Source organism: Anastrepha ludens, chromosome 5 (genome assembly GCF_028408465.1).
Source record: "Anastrepha ludens isolate Willacy chromosome 5, idAnaLude1.1, whole genome shotgun sequence".
Taxonomy (NCBI): Eukaryota; Metazoa; Arthropoda; class Insecta; order Diptera; family Tephritidae; genus Anastrepha; species Anastrepha ludens.
This window is the reverse complement of record NC_071501.1, coordinates 56183968-56209450: the sequence shown is the minus strand read 5'-3', so window position 1 is coordinate 56209450 and position 25483 is coordinate 56183968. Positions and strand designations below refer to the sequence as shown.

At 35.6% G+C, this 25483-nt stretch overlaps 1 protein-coding gene across 1 annotated transcript in view; it reads right to left on the bottom strand.

Moving 5' to 3' along the window:
* Positions 1-1277: 1277 nt before the first annotated feature.
* LOC128864015 (homeotic protein caudal) overlaps positions 1278-25483 on the bottom strand; it is a 91109-nt gene continuing 66903 nt past the window's right edge. The window contains exon 2 of the mRNA XM_054103481.1: positions 1278-1835. Within this exon, the coding sequence (XP_053959456.1) occupies positions 1372-1835 (464 nt within the window). The 3' untranslated portion in view covers positions 1278-1371. The remainder of the gene's footprint in view (positions 1836-25483) is intronic.

The following is a 25483-nucleotide window of genomic DNA, read 5'->3' as shown; positions in this document are numbered from 1 at the left end:
ACAAGAGCATTTCTTCGTCTAAGTTGCTGGTTTTCCAACTTCGTTTTTGTACTCTTTCGACGTGTTTTCGCATTTGAAAGCGTTGTGTAGGACAGGATCATCTTATGCTCACTATGTGCATAGTTCTCAGACACATCCCATCGTGCTAGCTATTGTTGGACTAGCAAAGGTCAGGTCTATGGTAGATCTACCTCTGCCATTGTCGAAGGTACTCTTATTGCCCCGATTTAGTAGCACTAGGTCTAGACTACCAAAGGTATCCAGTAGTGCTGTTCCCATTTGTGTTGTTACCGGGCAGCCCATTCAGTAGCCCATGCATTAAAATCGCCTGCAACTACTATCGGTGCTTTCCCTCTGATGGCTCCGGTCAATGCATCAACCGTTTGCTCAAAGTCATTCATGCTGCAGTTTGGGGAAATATAGCAGCTACAAAAAAAATGCCCTTTATTTTGGCGATTACGAATCCGTTATATTTCTGGGGCTGAATCTCAAAGGAGTAGTTGCTGCAGTTCATTATGGCTGCGTTGCCATTTGCATCAGATGCCCGCCGATTGCTATCTGATTTGAAGTGGTACGGTTCGCTCAAAAGGGCGATATCAATCCTCATATCCTCATTTAGCGTTTGGTTGGGGAGATCTTGAATAGCTACACAGTGATTAAGGTTTAATTGCAGACACTTAATCATTCCTGGTTTTATTGTTAATCGCTTTCTTATAATTATATCCAAAATGTGTGCTCTGTTTCGCTAAACCCCTTGATTTTACACACAGAGCAGCTTGGATTTGCAGTGCATATTTTCGCGAAATGTCCTTCAGTTCCTAATCTTAAGCACATTTTACCTCTATCTGTGTTTTGGCATGATTTCACAACATGACCGAATTCCAGACACCGATAACATCGAGTTAGCGGTGCCTTTTCCCGTAGTTTGCCTACTTGTAGCAATTTCCTCGCATGCTTGGTGGGCAGTACTAGAGTCGCTACTTGCGTGTTATCTCGAAGTACCCGCATTGAGTTAACTGTGCTATCTGTTAATCCATGAATTTCTGGGAATTGTTCTTTCACTGCTTGTATGACGTCATCTTTGGTAGCCGTTTCTTTTAGATCTCTACATTCGATGGCGGTTTGTTCACGCAGGCTTTTCACACTCGCCGAATCAGTCAGAATATTTCCTACCTGCTTTTTAAATTTTTCGGTTTAGTTACTAGGACCATTTATCAGCTGAATAAGAATTTTTAAGTGAAATATTATCAATTATATTTATATAAATAAGTGTCCTGGGGGTATAAATCAGTACCTCCTTTACAGTTAATTGTTAATATATAATTTGTGGTTATAATAAAATTGCTATTGTAAAAGGTAATTATAATATTGTCACAGTGCCATTGAACTAACGCTCGCTACAGCTGTAGACATCTGAGCACGTTGTGTATGTAGCTGATGTGATGGAGGGGCCGCCATTGCAAATGGGTGGTGATGACTCATGTGATGCAATCCCATTGTTGGCATACTTATAGTCGTCATTGAATGCAACGTATGCTGAAGATGAAGACCAGGCTCTATCTTAGGCTTTGTACCGATTGAATTTGGGTGTTCGCAGTGGGGAACCGTGCTTGCCAAAGATGTTGTGTCAGAATTTTTTTTATTTTGCTTTCTTTCTTTGGCTCTTCGATTTTGGAACCAAATCTTCACTTGTCTCTCAGACAATGAAAGAATTTGCGCCAACTCGGTTTTGCGTCGTATAGTTATGTAGCGAGAAGTGCAGTATTCCTTTTCGAGCTCTAATCGCTGAAAATCGGTATATACCACTCTATATTTGTCCTTCGTACGAGTTTTTCCTGGAATTAAACAAGAAAGAATTCTCAATTACTACAAGAGCACTATTAGCAAGTATTTAGAAAAAATATATAGAAAAAACAAGGAGAGAAGTCCAAAATTCGATTCGGAACAAACCTCATATACCCCTGCAAAATTTATTTTGGACTGACTGACCGACTCTCTGTCTGCACGGTAACTCGAGAATATGATGTATTATGCTACCTTAATTCTGAAATGTACTTTACACTTAAGATTTGGTAATGCGATCAGAAGCATTATACATAAATTACTATAACACCTTCAAGAGAAAAACAAAATTAATGTACATCTACAATACAGGCATTATGATTTTTGGTGGCTTAAGCATGTTGAAAGAGATCTAATATTAATTATATCAATTTTATTATTAATAATATTATTAATAATATTTAAAGTCAAACTTATAGGTAAGTTCTATGATTCGTGAAGAGAACATTTCAACTTTGTTTTCATTTCAAACACAGTTTTTTCTAACAGTTTCTGTCACCTAGCAGAATTTTTTTTAAGTTAAGCGTAATTTTTAAGTTAACCGAGTATTTAACGGTGTTTGATCACTTAACACATAACATGCCTATTGACTGGACTTCGTTTTATCAGCTAATAAAACTTAATATTTTCCATGTGTTAAAATAATTTTCGACTTTGCACTTACTCACTATATCTTGATCTTGTGCGAATAAAAAATATCGATATCATTCGACAGTTGTCGAACTTAGGGACGTCAGACCAATGAATATGCCAACTGTTCCTTGAGGGACACCAGCTGGAACTTCTGTTAGGTCTGGAAATTCATTATTTATATCATATAGACGCAGAAATAACGATTTTTTTTAATCTTTGGACAATCTTTATAAGTTGTATAGAAAATTTTAAATTTATGAGTTTAATTACTAGCCCATTGAGCCGAACGGAGTCAAAATCCTTTTCAATGTCGGCAAGAACTAAAGCGGTCTACTTTTTGCTATTGAGACTTGATTTTACATGACAACAAATTCTCTGAATTAGTGCTTGGTACCGTGAAATGTCCTGGGCATAGGACTGGCTTAAATTTCAGAAAGGATGAAATGATTGTAAAAGACCAACTTTAAAATCTTTACCAAGACTATTTTGATATCCGCACTCCAAGAAATCTCTAAGGATCACTAAGTGGCGAAATTTTCGTCTTGAGTGTGGTTGTGAAATGGCTAGAGCATCCAAAAAATATTTAAAAGCTTCTTTTTTAGCCTGGAATATTGCATATACCTGAAATTATATAATTTCTTTTGTAAATACATAACCAATAAGTTTTACTATTGTATAATTACAAAGTTTCCGCTAGCTTCAAGGATTAGAATCGTCTCGCAACCCGATTTTATTCTTCCTCAAAAAACTCGGATTGTAATTGAATACGTTTATAACACGTTATATTTGAAATTTGAAAAGGTCGAGCCAAGGAGCACCAGAAGATTTGGTGGTCTACACATTGCCTTTATTGCTTCCTGTTGTATCTTCAGATCCAGGGGGAGCAAATCAAGTATAGCATTTAGGGCCTCACCAGAGGTTGTACTCATGGCACCCGTGATGCATAAACATACACTTCTTTGCAGCCTGTATAGTTCCCGGATTGTGGACTTAAACATGCTCCGTCGCCACCAGACCACAGAAGCGTAAGTGATAATTGGTCTGATTGGTGGCCGCCGTAGGCGAACGTAGGTTCGAATCTCGGTGAAAACACCAAAATTAAGAAAAACATTTTTCTAAAAGCGGTCGCCCCTCGGTAGGCAATGGCAAACCTCCGAGTGCATTTCTGCCATGAAAAAGCTCCTCATAAAAAATATCTGCCGTTCGGAGTCGGCTTGAAACTGTAGGTCCCTCCATTTGTGGAACAACATCAAGGCGCACACCACAAGTACGGAAGGAGCTCGGCCAAACACCCAAAAAGGGGTGTACATATATATACCTATATATAATTGGACTGATAAGTGCTGTGTATATCTTATGGACCACAGCAAGTTTAAGACCCAAGGTTTTACCAAAGGCTCTGCCGTATTACTGAAAAATCCTCAATGCGCGATTTACCTTCAGTGAAACATGTGTCTCCCAGGTCAGCTTCTTATCGAAGACTACTACTAGATATTTAACTTCATCGGAAAGACCAAGTGTCACACCTTTCAGTGTGGTAAGACTGAGTCCATCCAATTTCCGTTTTCTCGTAAACAAGACTATGGTTGTTTTGTTCGGATTAACGGAAAGACCTTGTCTCATGCACCAGTCATCGATTTTGTCAAGAATCCTCTGCACTTTCGTACAAAGCCTCCTTTGAGATTTATCCAATGTTAACGCACATACATCGTCCGCATATGCTTGGACATAAAAAGCGAGTTCCTGCATCTCCGCTAGTAGAGAGTCTACGACCAAGCACCACAGCAGCGGAGAAAGAACACCCCCTTGGGTACATCCTTGCTTGGCGCTGACGGTGATTAGTTCGTCATTGTTCTCACCAGCGGTTAACAGCCTCTCAGAGAGCATGGAATGTATCCATTTTACAATGGTTTGATTAACTCCGTGTCGTTCGGCAGAAGAACATATCGAGCCGAAAGTGGCATTATCAAAAGCCCCCTCAATGCCCACGAACACGCCCATTGTGTATTCCTCAGCTTCCAGCCCGGCTTCAATCTTGCTAACAAGATCATGTAAGGCTGATTCACATGATTTTCCACTCTGGCAAGCGTGTTGATTTCTACTAACTGGACTTCTCGGCAATACCACCACTCGAATATTTTTCTCCACCACTCGTTCTAGACTTTTCAACACGAACGATGTCAAATTGATTGGTCCAAAATTTTTTGCTAGGGAATAGTCGTCTTTTCCTAGTTTCGGAATAAATACCACTCTTACGCGTCGCCATTGGGATGGTATATAACCAAATGCAAGACAGGCTATGAAGATCCTTTTCAGGGCCTCAATCAGCATGTCTCCTCCTTTTTTAAGCATTGCTGGATATATTCCTTCGGGTTCAGGGGACTTAAAGTTGTCAAAGGAAGAGAAGGAAAACCTTATCGATTCTTTTGTCACTATGCGACTAGCAATAGAGCTATACATAGAGGTTCCACCGTTGTTACCGTTATTGTTCATGCCAGTCTCTACTTCAGAGAGAGTTCTACTACCCGGAAAATGGGTTTCGAGTAGAGCATTAAACGTTTCCGATTTGGAAATGGTGTATGAACCATTAGGTTTTTGAATGGAATCCAGCCTTACTGAGCGGTCTAGATGAAGGGCCTTACAAAGTCTCCCTGTTTCCCTCATTTCTTCAACGTTACTGCAGAAATTTCTATAGGATTCAAGTTTGGCTTTCCGTACTTTTTTCTTATATTCTCTTTGTGTAAGTCGATGATTATTAGCCCAGTCCTCTTCTGTTTGGATCTTTAACGTTATACTTAATATAATAATTTTTAACTTTTCGTGTAACTATCACGAAATAGTGATATTTATTTCGGGAGATAACCTATTGGGCAGTGACACTATTGTTGCTTCAACTCGTAATTTGGTCGATACGGGGCGACGAGCAATATATGCATGAATCACTTTGTGTCTGGGCTGTAAGGAGGGTGGGGAAGCACCGGAACCCCCATCTTGGTCAATGCAGAGGAAGGCGGTGTGCGCCGGCGCATTGTCATGATGAAGGGTCCAATTGTTGACGAGGTCGGGCCGAACACGGGTGATGCGGTTTTTCAGCCGAAGTAGCACTTATTTGTATAATGCCGCGTTTAAATTGCTTCCTGGAGGTACAAACTCTTTGTGGACGATGCCTCGAGAGTCGAAAAAGATGATCGGCATGGTTTTGACCTTGGATTTCGACATGCGCCCCCCGGCCTTCCTTGAACGACTTGTGCGACCGTTTTACCTGGGCACTGGAGATTGGTCCTCGTAAGCCTCCTTAAGAAGCCCAATGGTTTCGGTACTCGTTTTGTTTAGCTTTACGCAAAATTTGATCGAGTAACGTTGCTCCAACGATCGCTGCATTTTCGCCACTGCAAAATCCTAACACACTTTTAAAACAGCTTTCACGCGCGGAGCGTTGTTGGCTGCACCGCTGTTGCCAGCGAACTGGAACCGATTTCTAGTGGAAGGGGAAGGTCCAACGATCATTTTCCCCCACCAGCCGGTTCTTGGCAGACGCTCCGCGCGGGAAGGCTCATTACTTTTCAATCAAACCCTGTATATATGTATATAAGTACAACGACAATGCATACCAGTTTTGCTCCATAAGCTTGAGCTTATTTCATTTATCGACTTTATTTTTTTACTTTTGGGAAAGTTTTTTTAGCTATAGCAAGTTTGGGAAATGCTGATACCTAAATGAAGCGGTCAAGTTTTTCCTTTGTAATGATGTATATTTTGCAGCTTTTGTACAGGTTGTGCCTTTAAATATATTGTTTTTCATACACGGTTCTGGGCTGTTGTTTTTGCGCCGTCCCATGTGATGTCGGCATCTGCTAGTTCGCGCAGCATTGACCTACGCCAAGTGATCTTTGGCCGACTGTGACCTCTACTCCTTTGAGGGTTCCAGTCCACTGCCATTCTCGTGATGTTATTTGGTAGTTTTCTAAGCGCGTGACCTATCCATCGCCACTTTGATTTGCCATTTGGGCTCCTAATTCGTTAATCTCCACAGCCCGTTGTTGCTGATGATATTCAACCAGAATATTCTACAGATGATGCGGAGGCATTTTGTTAACGAAATATTGTAGCCTCTATGTGATGGTGTTGGAGACCAGCCATGTTTCACTTACGTCCAACAGTACAGACTTCATACTTGAGCTGAATATTCGTAGTTTAGTACGCCGATCGCCGCTCTTGCTTTGTTTAGCCGGTAGTTGGCATCTTTATCTGCTCCACCGTCTGCCGTAATAGTGCAGCCGTGGTAGCTGAAGCTTTCGACAAATTCCACCTGAGCTCCCATCAACCACTATATATGCTTTATTGCGGTTGACTCTCATAGCCTCCAGTCTGACAGTGGATGCCAGCGTGACTAGTCTGTCCGCCTTCGGTTGCATGTCAGTGTGCTTGTGAGAGAGGAGACAGATGTCATCGGTGAAGTCCAGGTCATCAAGATGTCAGGTGAAACATCAGTTGGTTCATAACGTCGTCTAGGACGATGGCGAATAAAAGGGACGACAGGAGACAATCATTCCTTACGCCGGAATACAAGCATAGCTACTCCGCGCTCAACGCCCGAATTCCTTTATTTGAAATTTTCTTTGCTATCAATAATCGATTAAAATGGGATATTTTTAAGAAATAGTTGCATACATGCATACGTTTGTTTTTTCTAAAGGGTTTTTCAATAAGGGCGTGTAGATGTTGAAATGGAATAAAATGGCGTTTGCTGTGTGGTACGTAGCGCCGTCCTGCTGGAACCACATGTCGTCTAGGTCCATATGGTTCAATATGGACCATAAGAAATTGGAACGGCCACCACGCCTACCGAAAAATGGGCGCAATGCGTGCAACGTTCGCGTTAATGAACACTTATTTTGATAATAAAGTTTTATCATTTGAACGTGCTGTTCAATCGTTTAACTTGCCATGATGATTTGGCATAAACAACTGAATAATAAACAAAAGGTTTGACAGATGTCACCAAAACAAAATGGCTGCCACAGGGCGCCAAAATCGACCCGCGCCAATTGAAAAATCGAAAATCGCCAATCGAATTTCCCACTTCTTCGGATAGGGAAATATAAATTTTTTTAATATTTTCATTTAATGCCTGGTGTGCATGCATACATACATACGTATTTTGTTTGTTTCATGTTTGAATGAACCATACTTTAATAGGTTATTATGGTAAGTATCAGAATTCCAGTGAGTGGCTTGACGATATATCTGGTCGGAAAAACTGCCTACTGTTCTTTACTGATAGCTCAACTTTACAATAAAGTTGGCTTTGGTGTCTACTGTAAGAAGTCAAAAGTAAGCGTTTCGGCTCGTTTTCCTAATCACTGTAGCATATTTCAGGCTGAAATTGTAGCCATTACTGAGGTAGTTGTCTGGTATTGCAATTGATCGGTAACGGTTTAGGGTTTTTAGTTGGTTTAGATATCGACTACCAACGGGAGATCATATTGTAGTTTTTTTTTTAATCAAAATTAACTAAGTTTATACTTTCATATTACATATTATCATATTACACAGTCTCATAATTTTCCCCTTTTCATTTAATTAATTTATTCTGTTTAGAAAAAATTAACTACAACTCCGTTTTAACAGTTTATTTACATGACGGTAGGGTATTAAAGGCACTAGAGATTTGAATGTACGCATACGATTGAATTGGACCACTTGCACATTACTGGAGATCGATGAAGTAGATAGCGTAGTAGGCTGCTAGTTGGTTTAAATGCTACTACAAATACATACGCACATACAAAATATAGCTGCGGTAAGAGTACGAAATCAGTTAAATTGTTCTCGCTTTTCATTACCTTGGGCTAGAAAAGTGCTTAGTTACATCGTTAGTGATACAGTGGAAATTGACATTTGGAACACTGGCGGTAATTGATTTGACTATAATTATATAGAACTCGGATGAAACGAATGTGAGATGATATAAACGTGGTGATAAAAATGCACAAAGTGAGTTGGTATATTTTTGCCATTTAATTTAGAATACTTGTTTTTTAATGATATTTTCAGATTTTAAGTAACAAAATATTAAATAATTCAACTAGAAAGATTTTAAATAGGAATGAAATGTAAAATATTTAAATGTATCATTAAGGAACATATTGTATTAAAAAAATCCAATAAGCATTAACTTTTTCTAGCAAAGAACGTATACAAGCTTTATACACATGTTCTTTGCATCTAATATACATATGTATGTACATATGTACAAATATGTATATATATGTATAGTGGTGTACGCCTTGCTGTTGTTCCACAAATGGAGTGAACTACAGTTTTATGCCTCCTCCGAACACCAGATGGATTTTTAGGGGAATCTTTTCTGGCAACAATTTGAGAAAAGAACACGCAGCCCTATGAAAATGCTGACCAAAGAACACCAAAATTATAAATACAACATTATAACAAGAGAAGAAAATTCTATAAGTAAATTAGTTTGACAGCTCTCTTATTTACTTTTCTAACGTCCAAATGTTCTACTTCAGACGACCTTTATGTCTTTGCAAAAAAGTAAAGCTTTTTTCATTGAAAAGTCATTTCCTTTTTTTCATTAACTGTATTCATATCATTATGAAAATAATAGAAATGTCTTTTAATGACAGAATGACGGAAAATGCATTGCATGTCACCAAAAGCATTTTGAATCATAAAGTACATACATACATACATATATCGCACATACCATCTTTTCATTCGGAGGGAAAAACCAGTGCTTTACGGTTTTGATTCGCTATAGTCTCGACAAATGATAAAGCATAAGAATACAAATATAAAGACTGCGCACCTACAAAAATATTTCGGTTTGCACTTCCAGGTCACAATATATAAGCCGGGTTGGCAAAGCTGTCAAATTAGCATACATTTGTAAAAAGAAATGCATGAATTCACATAAAATTATACTTTTACAATAAAGAATAAATAAAAAGAAATTTGTCAAACTGAGAAAAAAATAAATCTATTTTGTGTATTACATAACATAATAAAACTGATTTGGGAAAATTAATATTTTTGTGAGTTCCGACTTCTGATAAACAAACAAAAGAAAGAGAAATTAGTTGTTTGTGAAGAGGAACCGTAAGCAATGGAAATTGCGAAAGACAAGAAATTATAAACAAAAATACATTTAAAATATTATATTTAAAAATACAAAAAAAACGCTAGAATTTGCATTCGGGGGTATTGTTATAATTCGTCCTATCACAGTTCAACACGTGGCATTTTGTTTTTATTCATTAGTTAATTTAAAAATCAAAACTCTTTACATCACATTATTACCAAGCCACCCACTGAATATTTACAAACAAATATCTGCTCTTCATTTCGTTTATTTATCTGTAGCGCTGGCGTCATCCAGTTCTCGAAATCACGAAAACTAAAATAACGGTATGAATTTGAAAAAATCAGCTGATTTGCTGAAATTGGATGTATGTATCAAAATAGCCGTTATTAGTCACCTAAAGGACAGAACCCACTACTAAAACATTAGTCCCAAATTGACGGTTTGGAATGCATTATGAAGCAACATAGTCCAATTATGTTTCTTAAAAATCATCGAGGGCAAGCGATTTCTGTGGACGGTATATTTTATCTTCGCAAGTGGAACGAATATTTTCTGTTTATAATGAGAGAGCATCCTTCCTTCAGTACACACACATGGTTTCAGTCACTTGGCGGAACGCCACGCAAGACCAGCGATACCATGGCAATATTGCGTGACTTCTTCCATAATATACTGATAAGCCGTTTTGGTGACATATCCTAGCCATCCAGACCGTCCGATATTATCTCTATGGACCTTATTGTATGGGGTACCTCAAAAGAAAAGTCTGTGAACTAACTTCTAACTTCTTTTTTTTTATAATTTAATACTTAAGCGAAAGAAATGAATTTTTATAAGATCAATGAATAGATTATACGAGGGGTACAAAATAAAATTTTCAAATTCTGAAGGTAGGTTGCAGTTTTTACTTAATGCTGTTTTCTCGCTCTACTGTAAAATTTTACTAAAACGAGTTAACAGCTATTACCACGACGTATTATTTAAGTTTTATGTAACAAAACTTCACTTACAGACTATTTCTGTACCTAAACTACGAGAATTAATGCACTAAAATTAGTTTTCCATAATTTATAAGTAGAAGTATTTTAGCAGATTGAATGTATGTATGTATCTGATTTAAATTAAATGTAAAATTCTAAAGTAAAATTTTAAATTTAGACTTAGATGAAAATAAATCAAAGAGCGTAGAAAGTGAGGAAAAGGGAATGAAATTTTGAGAAAAATACATGGAAACATTTTCTTACATATGTATATTAAGTGGTAGACAATATTTTCGACACCACACAGTAACTTCATTAATATGAGCTTGGAATCGAATTGGACGGACTACGAATGGTAAAATAGATTTTTAAGTCGTCCGTATATAAAAGATAATGTCAATATTGAAAGTATTCACATTCCATGAATAAATATAACAAAGAGCAAGGTGCGCAAAATACTATCCTAGGGAACACCAGACGGTAATATGAGGAGATATCATCGACAACGGCTACACATTTACGACGGGAGATATACGATTTTATCAAAGTTAGCTTAGTTGGGCCTCCAACTGTGTGGGACTAACTTTGTCAAATGCCTTAGGAAAGTCGGTATAGGTAGTACCAATGATGATCATTAAAGGCTGACATATAAAACTCAGAAAGATTAGTGACTTGACCCTACCAGTCATGAAGCCATGCGGGTTGTTGAGTATTCAAATAGTTTAGAAACAGTTGAAAATTTACGAATAGGCCTGTAGTTCGCATGTCATTCTTATTATGTACATTTTTTGAAAATGGTCATAAAGGTAACTTTCAAAGCATCAATAAACACGCCCATTTCCAATGATCCGTCAAAAAGTATTAAGAGTGGATAAACAAAGGCGGAACAATTTTTGAAAGGTTTGCGTAGTCGACCTAATATGCAGAATACCATCCAATACATCATCAACTATAAAGAAAGCGATCAAAAATTAATCGGAGAATTGGCAGAAGGGATAAAATCTTGAAGGGTTTCAGACGGTGGAACGAAGTTAGAAGTGAAGAAATCAGCAAGAAGATGAGGAACTTCCTGGTATTGACGATGCAGGTCTCTACTCAAAAACTTATATTCATTGCGGTGGCGGAAACCCGATCTTTCTTTCTTTTTTAAATTCTTTAGACTCTTTAATGAACCAAGGAATTCTATAAAATGAAATGAAATGGTATAAAATGATTTCATACAAATTGTTTGAATCTTATTTTTAAAAATTTCAAAATAAAAATTGCAAAAACTAGTATTTTTGTTAACTGCAGATAGGTTTTATGTATACAATATTAACAAACTCAAATTCTAAATTTAGTGGAATTCGATGCAAATTGAGCATAGATAAAGGATCACGGCGCTGACTTAATAAATTAATATTTTTATTATTGTAATAAAGACCAGATACAGAATCGCAAAGAGGAAATTGTTAGATTATTTATCTGCACAGTTCCAAACCTGAGAAATTTTCAAATAAATATGATTCGGCAAAGCCACTAATATTTGTTTGAAGAAAATGAGTTACTATTGGCTTACGAGGACCATTCTAGGTTACCTAAATTGTAGTCGCCAAGAATACAAAAGTTTATGCTAGAATTCTTAGACACTAAAGCTATTTTAATATATAAATTTAAACGAACCTAAGGGGCAGTATATATTTATTTTACAGGATGAAAGTCAAATTCATTACATGGAAGTACATATTCGTATAGAAAATGGCGCAAAATTAATCATCCAATTTTGTTTTAAATAACTTTTCTATTGAATAAAATGATTTTGAGTGATGGAAATTTTTATTTTGACTTCTACGCGCTCTTGCTTGTCTCTTTTTATACTGCAGCTGAGAGACCAATAAGTAAAGTTCAACATCGTCAATTCAGTTTAAATATTTTATGGCGCAACAAAAATAAATTCATTCACAAGTTCGAGCTTATATTTCTAGGAACAAAGTACTTCCATTCATCAAACATCTCACCTCATGTGCAGGAGCCGTCCATATTCCAAATTTTTCTCGACAAAAATTCTAAATCTAAAATTGAAGAAATCACTGACGACGACGCAAAAATAGTTAAAATGAAAATATTTCTTATTATTCAGAATTTCTGCCAGTATTTTTTTTTTTTGTTTTTTGCCAATATTTGGTGAGCTTGTGTCATGGTGAGTTCCCGCAGCTCCGGGTATGTAAGAACCTCCATGTGTACTGTGCATCAAGTGCGCACTGCATACACTAAGAAGCACAAAAAGCACACGTAGCTTTTAAAAAAGTTCTGTCTTGGACATATTATTATATTATGTATATTTTTTATCTCTCGTTAGATTAACATATTGGCAAAAAAACCACAGAAACCTATGTATAATAAATAATAATGACCGAGGCCGTGAATTGTTAAACCAAAATTGTTCAGTCAATATAGAATTTTAGTTTAAAAGCTTTAATACATAGTTATCGTCTTGAATATGATATAATATCTAATGGCATACTAAAGGGCTAAAAAGGTAGCTAAGTGAATTGTGAAAAAATTTTATTGACGCTTAATGATTCATCATTTTCGTCAATTTGTTGTACCTATAAATGTGCCCTGCATTTCTTGAGCATTTTTAGCGAATAGCAATACTTTTGCTGTGGTAAGTTCGCGCAGCCGCATGTGTTAGTATTACATATGCATGTATGTACATATGTATATTATCTTGCTGTAGGTAAGTTTGAATATGTATGTATATATAATTGGCGCGTACACCCTTTCTGGTTGATCGGACGAGCTCCTCCTCCTTATTTGTGGCGTGCGTATTGATGTTGTTCCACATATAGAGGGGCCGACAGTTTCAACAAGCCCCTAAGTTTGTATGCATGGGTAAAATTACACAGTTGGTATATTTTTACATGAGTTGCTCTTTCTAATGTGATACTAAGATTCTGATACTGCATGTATGCATGGGTAAAATTACACAGTTGGTATATTTTTACATGAGTTGCTCTTTCTAATGTGATACTAAGATTCTGATACTGAATTTAGAATACTTGTTTTTTAACGAAATTTTTTAAATTTTATTGAATAAGTACTGAAATATGGAATAATTCAAAAAGATAGATTTGTAAATGAAGTGGAAAATGAATAGGAAAGAATTATTCATGTACTAGTACACATATTATTAATGTACATATGTATGTACATATGCATATGTACAATATATTATAATAGCACCTGTGCCTAGCCTACATAGTTAACATTCTTTGTCATTACAGCGGCATTCCCCAAGCATTTATGGGATATTTATGATGTTACAATAACAACAAACACAGTCTTTGCCATAAATATTATGTGCGGAACACAATATCGATTAAGTTCAACAGTTTTGCTCAAATTCTCTTATTTGCGAGTACGGCAGCTAATTTTCGTCAGTCAACAGTCAACCACAAAAGCGCCATTCAAGCAGAAAATTCGAAGCGTTCACATGTACATATGCCCGACACATACTATGCGCGTGCGATATGCACAGGCAACCAGTGAAGATGGGTGCGGATAAATATTTTTTTAAAGAGTTCGTGGTTTGATACAAACTCCAACGTTGTCGCTAAACATCGTTGTCCTAAATTAATTTTGGTACTTCTTGGGCTGGGACTCTAACATTTTTTTTTTAAATATGTACATACATACATGTACATGTACATACATATATAGTTTGGCGTCGATCATCGATAGTTTGGCCCATACACGTTAAGTGCGCATGCATATAATTTGCGGGCGGGTTTAATTTTTCTTTTTATTTTCTCATATGAAATATGAAATACTTTCGCAGCGCGAATGATGCAGTACATTTTTTTTCGAGAAGAGAACACCATTACGAGTTTACACAGACTCAGACAAAAAAGATCGAGTTCCTGTTGATTTGAAAATAAAAAAGTTAAAGTTAGATACAAAATTAGTTTGTGTATTAGCTCTATTCTTTTGCGCCCTGTAAAAATTTGCATTTAGGTGGTGGAGTATAGTGAACGAAAAACCACAAACGAATTAAGTATTCCGAAGAATCTTTGGTAAATATATAATATTTACATAGCTTCAAATAATATGCCCGTACATTCCATATGACATAACATAGTGCAATATCTAAACTTTCATTTGAATTAGCGTTTGTATTACAGGAGAAATTCAGATATGGCTAAGCTCGTTCTTTTAGTCATTCTTGCGTTAGTTGAGCAGTTATAGCCCACTCTGGCCTGATGGTGAGACAGCCGGTTCCAATATCTCTTGCAACATTCGAAAGACCTCATTAAAGAGGCGAGAAAAGACGAGAACTTCCTTTACGACATTTTAACTGATGATGAAACATGGTGTTTCCAACGTGAACCTGAAACTAAGCGTCAAAGTGCCGAATGGGAGGCTCCAGACGAGCCACCACCCAATAAATCGCATTTGGAGAAGTCAAAAATTAAGTCGATGCTCATTTGTTTTTGCGATTCGTGCCAATGGGCCAAAACCGTCAGTGTACTTTTGTATCTTGGCGTTTTGAAGCGTTTGTTGCATTGCATTCGTCGAATTCACCCTGAATACCGGAAAGGAGCAAGCTGGCGCTTATTGCATGATAATGCACCATCTCATCGATGTGAGTGATTTCTTGACTACTGGTAGAAATAGTATTTTAACCATCAATCACTTACCGTGTTCGCCTGATATGGCTCCCTGTGACTTCTACCTATTCGGGAAATTGCATTTGACCATGAAAGGAAAATGTTTTGTGTCCGTAGAGGCCATCCAAAGGTTTGTACCGACATCCTGAAGGACATTCCGCTCAATGACCTGAAACACTCTCGAAGTTATTAGAACAAAGCTCCTGTCATTTCTATTTCAGCTCAGTCTTGTTTATTTCGGACTTTACCTTGTAAACCAGAATTAGAAATACTTTTGTTTCCGATTTTATGAAGCACCAAAAATTTGCGCAGCGAGTAGAAAACATGTTTTGTCTTGATTTTTATAGTGCAAATTTCTTATACTCGTATGTCCGAATTTTATACAATTTTATTTTATATTTTAATGTTTTTAGTGGAAACTATGTTTCTGCAAACTACGTGAAGGTTCTCATCAGTAAATTCAGTATGGAGGAAGAGCTCACCGATAGACGGCAGAAAAAAATAGCATTGTGGAGTAAAGTTGTAAAGATAAACAAAGATATAAAAATAGATTGAAGTTCGGCACAAAGAAGGTTTTTAAATCTTTAAAAGAGTATGATAATGGTTACAAAGCGCTTTTTAATGTCTTCAATTGAAAAACATTTCGTTAAAAACTACGCATAACACTAAAGTACATAAAAAGTTACGCCAAAACTTACGTTAAAAGTGAATCAGCTTCAGAATGAAATATGTACATCGTGTATTCCACAAACAATGATTCGAAATTTTTCTTTTTATAGGGATGTTTTTAAAAATAAAGTGATTACTCTTTTAATGTTTTTGTTCTTACATCCAACAAAAAATTATGACTTCTTGTCTCAACTATTTAATTCAATAACACTTCCATTTTACCTATTTCAGCAAAGCACGCGGACTAAAATGCAGCCAAAATATAAGCAAATATTTATACATATCAGTTGTATCATATGTCAAATCTGCAGAGTTGTCAGTTGTGCGCTCACTGAAAGCGTGATGCATATCCGAAGAGACCCTTACATGCATGTAGACGCATTGGTTGCATTTGGAGGTCAAAGAAATGTCTGTGAAGGTGTTGAAAATTGTGTAAAGATTTGCATTATACATTTAAACTCTTCTCATTTTTTTTCCTTCACGTTTACTTTTAATAAACATTTAGCCAGTGACAACCGAAAATACATACATACATATGTATGTATGTATGGGTATTCTATGAGTGTATGTATTTTATTTTTGGCCTTACTATGTACACCTGTACAAAATAATGAAGCGCGACAACATTCCAGCTTTATTTAGAATTTTTAGAAAGATTTTGGGTACGCATTTTTATAGCCTACTAAAGTCACACACAAATCGTGGGGACTTTCGAAAATGATTTTTGACTGAGATGTTAAGCATTTTCTTTCAGATAAAAAGCTTCCGAAGATACAAATTTTAATATATGTTTTTTATTTAATAAACATTTGTGAATTTTGTACAAAGTTTGGAGTTTTGAGTAATATAGTTTTTATTGCAGAATGCATTATGCTTTTATAAAATCATAAACAAATAATAAAGCACAAAAAGTTGGTTAAAATTTGCTAATTTGCGCGCTCTTATTACTTTGAACACAAGTGTATGTATACTACATTCTTGTACGTGTTGCAATTTCATTTAGGTCATTTGAAAATAATCCATGTTGATTTTGATTATTAGTTTTTTAAATCGATTTTAATTGGTTAACAGTCTTCAAGGAACGTTTTGCACCATACATTAAATACGGAAGTAAGTAAATATTTCTTATTATATGCACATATACATGTCTGTAAGTATGTATGCACGATGCATTTCTATCTACATACATATGTATGCATGCATGAAAGAAAATGCACAAATAGGAATGTGTGATAGACATACATTTGTATCAGCAGCAAAACAAATATTACACTCGTTTTATTTAAACAAAAACTACGAATCTTTGATCTAATTTCTCTTGAAATAAGTGTTGATAACGTGAGTCGACGTCTCGCATACTATTCGGTCGTTTTTAGTTGTTCTAAATTACTGAAATATTTTGTATAACATTTGTTATCTAGATACGATTTTATTTGCTCACGAATTACGGATTATGAACGAATATTACATACATACCTCTCCCATCATTTCGTTTGTTGACATATTCAAGAGATTTATGAAATGTAAATGAAAGTGCCTCGTATGTTTGTAAATATTATACACTTGCATACATATATGTCTATATAAGTACATACATATATATGTATGTATAATTTGTATGTGTTCCGTATAACCTCGTGAAAAATAATAATATAAAGTAGTAGGAGATCCCATGTACATACATATACACATTTGTACATATACATGTACATATACATACATATATATGTATATGCCCAAGCAACTTAGGCATGCATACATATGTACATATGTACATATGTATGTAATAATTTCAATTGCTTTTTATTCATTTGAAGTAACAAACAATATTTAAAGCAACTATACATTTTTAACTAGCAAACGTACATTTCACTGTCATAAGCAAACAGTTTTAACGCGTGGTTTCGCCGTATGTACATATGTACATAGGTATGTGCATATGTACATATGTATGTGTATAAATAAGTAATACGCGCATTAAAATAAAAATATATTTTAGATACATACATACATACGTATTAAGTTAGCAACTATTGAGTTAGAGTACACCTATTCCTGGTGCTTTAAAACAAATAAATAAGATGCATTTGTTAACCCTTGAGTTTTGAGGGAAAAAATCTTTATTCAAACTTAAACTTATGCAAACAAGGCCATGGTAATAAATTTCACAATTAGACTTGTTCTGCTTCACAATATAGAACCGGAAAGCTTTCCTTTTCTCCTTCTCCTCTTTTTCTAAATTTTTTTGCGAGAAATTTTCGAATAAATAAATACATACATATGTACATCGACAAGCGAAAGATAAATGCAAAACAAAGAGAGAATTTTTTTATGGGAAAAGCCCGAAAATTCATTTTTATTTCAAAAACTTCTAACAAACATCATGCAGAGAGATTTATAACATACATATGTATAACCTTGCTCATAATAGTGCAACGACCGAAGATAAATATGTGCATAATACATAATACATACATACATATGTACATATGCTCATACATACTTACATATGTACGCAAGATCAATATGTAAGAGGTCACCATGAGCAAATTATCAAAGATAACGGATTTTACAACCGCCATTTGTAAACAAATAACAGTTCACAGCTGTGACACCAGTCATGGCGATTTCGGTTCTTCCAAAAATGTTGCCTTTTAATTGCCCACTTTGTTTTTCGTATTCGATTCTAAAATACGTGTAGTCTGGCGAGCAAATGTTGTGTTTTTTGTTTGCAATTCTAAAAAATGCAACCGTCAACGAAGTTAAAGGAATATAATTTTCTCCCTTGGGCAGCTTTTGTTAGAGGAGTTTGGTTGCCCTGAAAATCAGTTAATATTAAGAAATGTGTGTGCTTGACAAAGAGGAGACAAATATAATAGTTTACACCGTGAGAATGCAAACTTTTTTCGTAGAAACAAAAACACCACTCAGTTGCACATTCAATACAAATTCATAAATCATTTAAAATATATGATTTCGTTACCTTCGATGTAGAGCGATTGCGCGCATTAAGTTAATTCGTTCCTCTTCTTCTTGATTGGCACGATAACCGTTTACGCGATTTTAGCCGAGTTTAACAAAGCGCCGCAGTCGTTTCTTTCTCGTACTAACAACCGCCAGTTGGAAACACCAAGTGAAGCCAAGTCCTTCTCCATCTGATATTTCCAACGCAAAGGAGGCCTTCCTCTTCCTCTGCTACCACCAGCTGCTACCGCATTGAATACTTTCAGAGCCGGAGAATTTGTTTCCATTCGTACGACTTGATTCAGCCAATGAAGCCACTAGATCTACAGCTCATTGTTCCATCGCCTTCGATATTCGGCGTCACCAACGAGCAAAGGTTCAAAAATCTTTCACAGAATCTTTCTCTCAAACGTTAGAACGCGCATGATGAGAACCTTGTAGAGTGTTAGTTTTGTTCGTCAAGAGAGGACTTTACTACTCAACTGCCTACTTAGTCTAAAGTAGCACTTGTTGGTAAGAGAGATTCTTCATTGGATGTCAAGGCTGACATTGTTATTGGAGTTAATGCTGGTTCCTAAATAAACGAAGTCTTTCACAACCTCGAAACCATAACTGCCAACAGTGACGTGGGTGCCGATACGCGAGTGCGCCGACAGTTTGTTTGAAGACAGGAGGTACTTCGTTTTGTCCTCGTTCAACACCAGACCCATTCGCTTTGCTTATTTTTCCAGTTTGGAAAAGGTCAATATTATCGGCATACGCCAACAATTGTATGCTCTTATAAAACAATTTTATGCTCTGCGGCTCGCACAATCTTTTCCAGCGTCAGATTAAAGAAGTTACTCGACAGCGAGTCACCCTGTCTGAAACCTCGTTTGCTATCAAACGGCTCGGAGAGGTCCTTTCCAATTGTGACGGTGCTATGGGTATTGAGCAACGTCATCTTGCATAGCCGTATTAGCTTAGCGGGGGAACCAAATTCAGACATCGCGGTATATAGGTAACTTCTTTCCGTACTGCCGAATGCACTTATAAAATAGACAAAAATATGGTGTGTGTCGATATTCCTTTGATGGGTATTTTCTAAGACTTTGCGTATTGTGAATATTTGGTCGATAATGGATTTTCCAGGTCTAAAGCCACACTGAAAATTCGTTTACCGCATTTATTTACAGCGAAGATAGCAATCTTTTCTCCAGCTTGCATGATTCTAGATAGAAATTCTACAGAGAAATCTTAAATGCAGTGGAGGCTTGTTGATATGTAGTCGGTGGGGTTGTTATTAAATGATACTCCTTGCAAAGGATTGTAACCATAGTTCTAATGGTCCAGCTCCCTATTTCTTTAAGATTGACCGTGTTAGTTACAATAGTTGGCGCTTATAACCTTTTTGGGTGTTAGGCCGGGCTCCTCATCCTATTTCTGGCGTAAATCTTGATGTTGTTCCCCCAATGGAAAGTCATTTTTTATGAGGAGCTTTTTGATCGAACCGTAGTTCTCTCTGAGAATTGCGTACGGTAGTCACGCACCAACCCATTTGGCTACGGCGGCCGCATTTATAAATATAAATATATATAATACTTATATATATATTGTATGTAGTGAAGTGTCATCGTCAATGAATTTATACTATCAATCGTTGTGGTTTGTTTATGATATCATTGCTGGTCGTATTGATTGCCCGGAACTATTGTACATACATGAAGTGATAAGTGACAATATTCCGCTACGAGTCCCACGCTTTCAATATCCATTTCATGTCGAGCAAATTATTTATTATTTTTAGTCTTTAACTTAATATTTACAGCCCTATTCCGCTGTTCTCACAACAACACCACCCTTTATTATTTACGAGGCAACGAGAGTTGAGAAAGTTTTCTTTCCCTGCCGTAAATTCAGAGCTCAAAAGCTCACAATTTTAAGAAAACTTATGATGAATGAATGAAGCCCTCACAAAATTAAAACAACTAATTTAATATTTGAAAATTAATAGTTTCCTAAGTATCTATACTAATATTATAAAGAGGAAAACTTTGTTTGTTTGTTTGGTTGTAATGAATAGGCTCAAAAACTACTGGACCGATTTTAAAAATTCTTTCACCATTCGAAAGCTACATTATCCACGAGTAACATGGATTATATTTTATTTTGGAAAAAGGGCTCGAGATATAGGTCAAAACGTGGAACCTTCGGACGTGTATGTACAATATGGGAACCAAATGGAAGCTGTTGGTGAATGCTTTAGTTCAGAGTATTTTTCATGCCGCTCCGTGACTAGGGTCTCGAGGTAGAGACCAAAACGTGGACCCTAGAATGAGTTGTACAATATGGACATCAAATTGAAGCTGTTGGTGAATGCTTTAGTACAGAGTATTTTTCATGCCGCTCCGTGACTGGGATCTCGAGATATAGGTCAAAACGTGGACCCGGGTAACCTTTGGTTGTGTATGTACAATATGGGTATCAAATGAAAGCTGTTGATAAGTGCTTTAATACGGGGTAATTTTCATACCTATTGATGACTAGGGTCTCGAAATATATGCCAAAACGTGGACCCGCCGTGTCTTTGCACCGAATTAAACCAAACTTACGCATTTTGTTAAGTAAGTATTGAAAATGGGTTTCGTAAAGTTTGGTTGTAATTCGGAGCACTGGCAACGGGTACAGCGTTCTTTTGAACCAGCCATAATGTCGCTTACTTTTTTAACGCTTGGGGCGGAACTGAACTGTCAAATTGACAGTGTGAGTTACAATGTGTCAATATTTCTTTCTGATTTGGATGCCATAAGGAAAAAACGTAAGTGCAATATGTAAAAATTGTTTGTGAATTTTTTTGGAGTGGATTTTGGAACAGTGAATAACTTCTTACGAAATTTGAGAATTTAATGTGAAATCCGAAGGAAATTATGTGTTCGTGGAAGAAACATTTTTTTCGTTTTTTTTTTTTTAAATATAAATGGATAATGGTTAAAAAAGCTCCAATGCTTAATAAAACATATAAATTGAAACGAAAAATTCATGGATGATCAGGAAAAAAGACGATTGTTTCTTAGTTATTCATATGCGTTGATTTGAAATTTAAAAACAATCTTCTTTTTTCCTGATTTTCAATTTATATTTTATATTTACTCAAAAACAAAAAGAAAAACAAAAAATATTGTTTATGCCAAAGCGCTTGAATAAAGAATAAAGAAATAAATAATATGAAAATCATATATTTTCTGTTCTAAACCATATCTATTCTATTTTAGTGTGCCCAGCGAAGGGGGCCGGGTTTGCTAGTACTAAATAAGACAATATATTAATAATATTTTCATTTATAAATATCAGAGGTTGATTCTGTTAACTATTCTACTCAGTCGATTTCCCAATATCTCACATGCCACTATGTTATTTACTTAGAATATGATCCAATAATTATAAAGTTTAAGTTCATATGTAACTTAAGTCTCTATCTCAAATAAGATGTCAACAACGACTTACTCTTATCTTTTAAATCCCGCATACAATTCTGCTTTCACTTCACTATTTTCCAACTATCCGTGGTCTTATCATTTGGTATACATATCTTTTAAACAAACACACTTGTATAAAATTTTTTGAAAATGAAAAGTTCGCTAAAGAATTAAAACTGGGTGCGAATTTCCACACCACCTGTTGCTGTGGCAATAGTTGAATTCAGTTTAAGTAACCTATTCCACACAGTTAGTTGCAAGGCGAGAGCGATAGAATACAAGAAAATAAGCAAGGAAAGAGAAGATTAAGGGTAAGAAAATTGAGTGCAAAGCCAAGAATATAGAATAAATCGTGCACACATGCATATGTACATATGTAGATCTTCACATTTACACACACAAAGGTTTGTTTATTTTCTGTACTGTACATGACGCAGAAATTCTATGGTATAAATCATAGCACCAATGTACTATACATTTATTTTTCGTAATATTATTGTAACTCCCTTAATTGCACATCTGGTCGATGGTTGTATGCATTATTAAGCCATTATTCCCAGTTATTTCTGGCCAAATTGAGTTGCATGCCATCGTGTTGAACAAAGGCGTGCACATCGATAATCCATTGTAAGTAGAGCTTTTGAAGACGGGATGAAAGACTGAAATCATTTCTTAAAGCAAGTCGAGATGACCTGACCAAATGAGTTTATGCGTAACTAACATTCGAATCTCTGGGCATAAAAGATCAAATAATATAAAAAGGTTTTTCTAAAAGTGGTCGCCCCTCGGCAGGCAATGGAAAACCTCCGAGAATATTTTTGCCTTGAAATACCTCCTCATAAAAGATCATCTACCGTTCGGAGTTGGCTTAAAATAATTTGAAAAAGCCTGTATATTAAGTAATTAATAGCAAATAACTAAAATAATACAATTTGAAATATTAAGAAAGAAATTTAAGAAAGCTTATTTTTGAAATTTGTTTCGAGATGGTTGTCACTTGTTTGAAATTGTTAATCCAACTAAACTAGTAAGCTAAGTGAAATGTTACTATATGGGGGAAAATATTTATTTTGAATATTCTTTTGAATTCTATAATGGATGCTATTCGGAAGTCTCCAAAATTATTCAAAGCTTTCCATGCATTTGGTATAAAAAAAGACATTTATGTAGAGTTTTATTAAGTTACCGTATTTCTTAATAATCATTTGAATATCAATACATAAATAAATAAATACTGATAAATCAATTTGATACTAAAAAATTCAGAAAAAAGCCTCCTCACATTTAAATATATTATTTTAAATGAATGATTGCGTTATGAAATTAGGGAAGAAGTTTACAACGGAGTTGATTTTTTGATAGTTTACTAATTTTTGCGTACGTCGCTTATTTCTGCTATATAACGCCAACAGAAAATTAGAAAAAATGTATAAGGTATCTTCTAAGGTTTAACTAAACATATCCGAAGAGATTTCTTTTAAAAATTTTTATTTGAATAATATTTTATCTTAAACAAATGGTATAAAACATGCACAGTGCTGTAGTTTCATAAAAAATTCAAGATTTCTCAATGAATTGGCTGGACACAAACGACCCATCGACATGGGATTAAGGATGCAAGTAGAATTTTTAAAGATGAGCGGAGCTACTGCCACTTCTGGGAAAGTACGTTTATTCCGAAAACAATTTCATAAAACTAGACCAAACTTAGTATATGTATTGTCACCCACCTACTTTAGACATTAAAATTATTTTATTATTTTTATTATTATTATTTTAATGTTCGAGTTTTTTTTAAATACACATTACATTTCATTTTTAATCATTAACATTAGAACGTACGACAGTGACACTAGGTCGCTTGTCGAAAAAAAATCTTACATTTTACATATGTTACATCAAATAACAGATAGAATCGTAAAAGTTTAAATAAATCCATGTATATATACAGTTCTTGGGGTATTGACAGTAATTTAATTTAATTTATTTACGTAACTTTTTGTTTTTTAATTTATAAGCTTGTATTATGTATTGAATTCACTTAAAATTATTTTTCGATATTCTATAGCACCAGTGATAAACTTAAATAAGTTATTAGAAAGGAGGTGTGAAGCCTTTCAAAATACAGCTGGTGCAAGAATTGAAGCCGAACGACCTACCGCAAAGCAGAATTTTTGGTGAATGGGCTCTTGGAAATTTTGGCCGAAGATCCACTTTTTGATCGAAAAATTGTGTTCAGCGACGAAGCTCATTTTTGGATCAATGGGTACGTAAATAAGCAGAATTGTCGATTTTGGAGTGAAGATCAGCCAGAAGAATTTTAAGAGCTACCAATGTATCCAGAAAAGGTCACAGTTTGGTGCGGTTTATGGGCTGGAGGTATCATTGCACCGTACTTCTTCAAAGATGCTGCGAATCGTAACATAACTGTGAATAGTGAGCGCCACCGTGAAATGATATCCAACTTTTTTTTGCCCAAAATGCAAGAGCTTGACTTGCATGACATGTGGTTTCAGCAAGACGGTGCCACATGCCACACAGCACGCGTTGCACAGCACAATGGACTAGTTGAGAGGTGAGTTCGGTGAACATTTTATTTCACGTTTGGGACACGTCAATTGGCCACCCAGATCGTGCGATATAACGCCTTTAGATTATTTTTTGTGGGGCTATGTTAAAGCTCATGTCTATTCAGACAAGCCTGCTTCAATTAACGCATTGGAAGACAACATTAAAGCATTTATATGTGAGATACCGGCCGAAACATTGGAAAGAGTATGCCAAAATTGGACTAAGCGATGAACCATTTGAAGCGCAGTCGTGGTCAACATTTGCATGAAATAATCTTCAAACTTTAAATTATATGGACTGTACTATCGATTTAAATAAAATTTTATGCAGTTTTCTGAATTTTACGTGTGTTTTTTTGAAAAACTTTCCTATATCTCTTAAAAAATCACCCTTTATATCCAGATGGGCCAATACCATTTAAAATTTCTATGATTTTATTTCGGTTTAAACTACATTTTCCAAAAAATCTTTGGTGAACTCTTTTAAGTATCGTGCATTTTCCTAAGAAATGTGTGATGTCTTCAAATTCATTCAAGTTACATAAAGTGCAATTTAAATTCCTTTGGCTTCCCAAGTATATTAAATCACATCTGGCTTTTCATAATCCACATA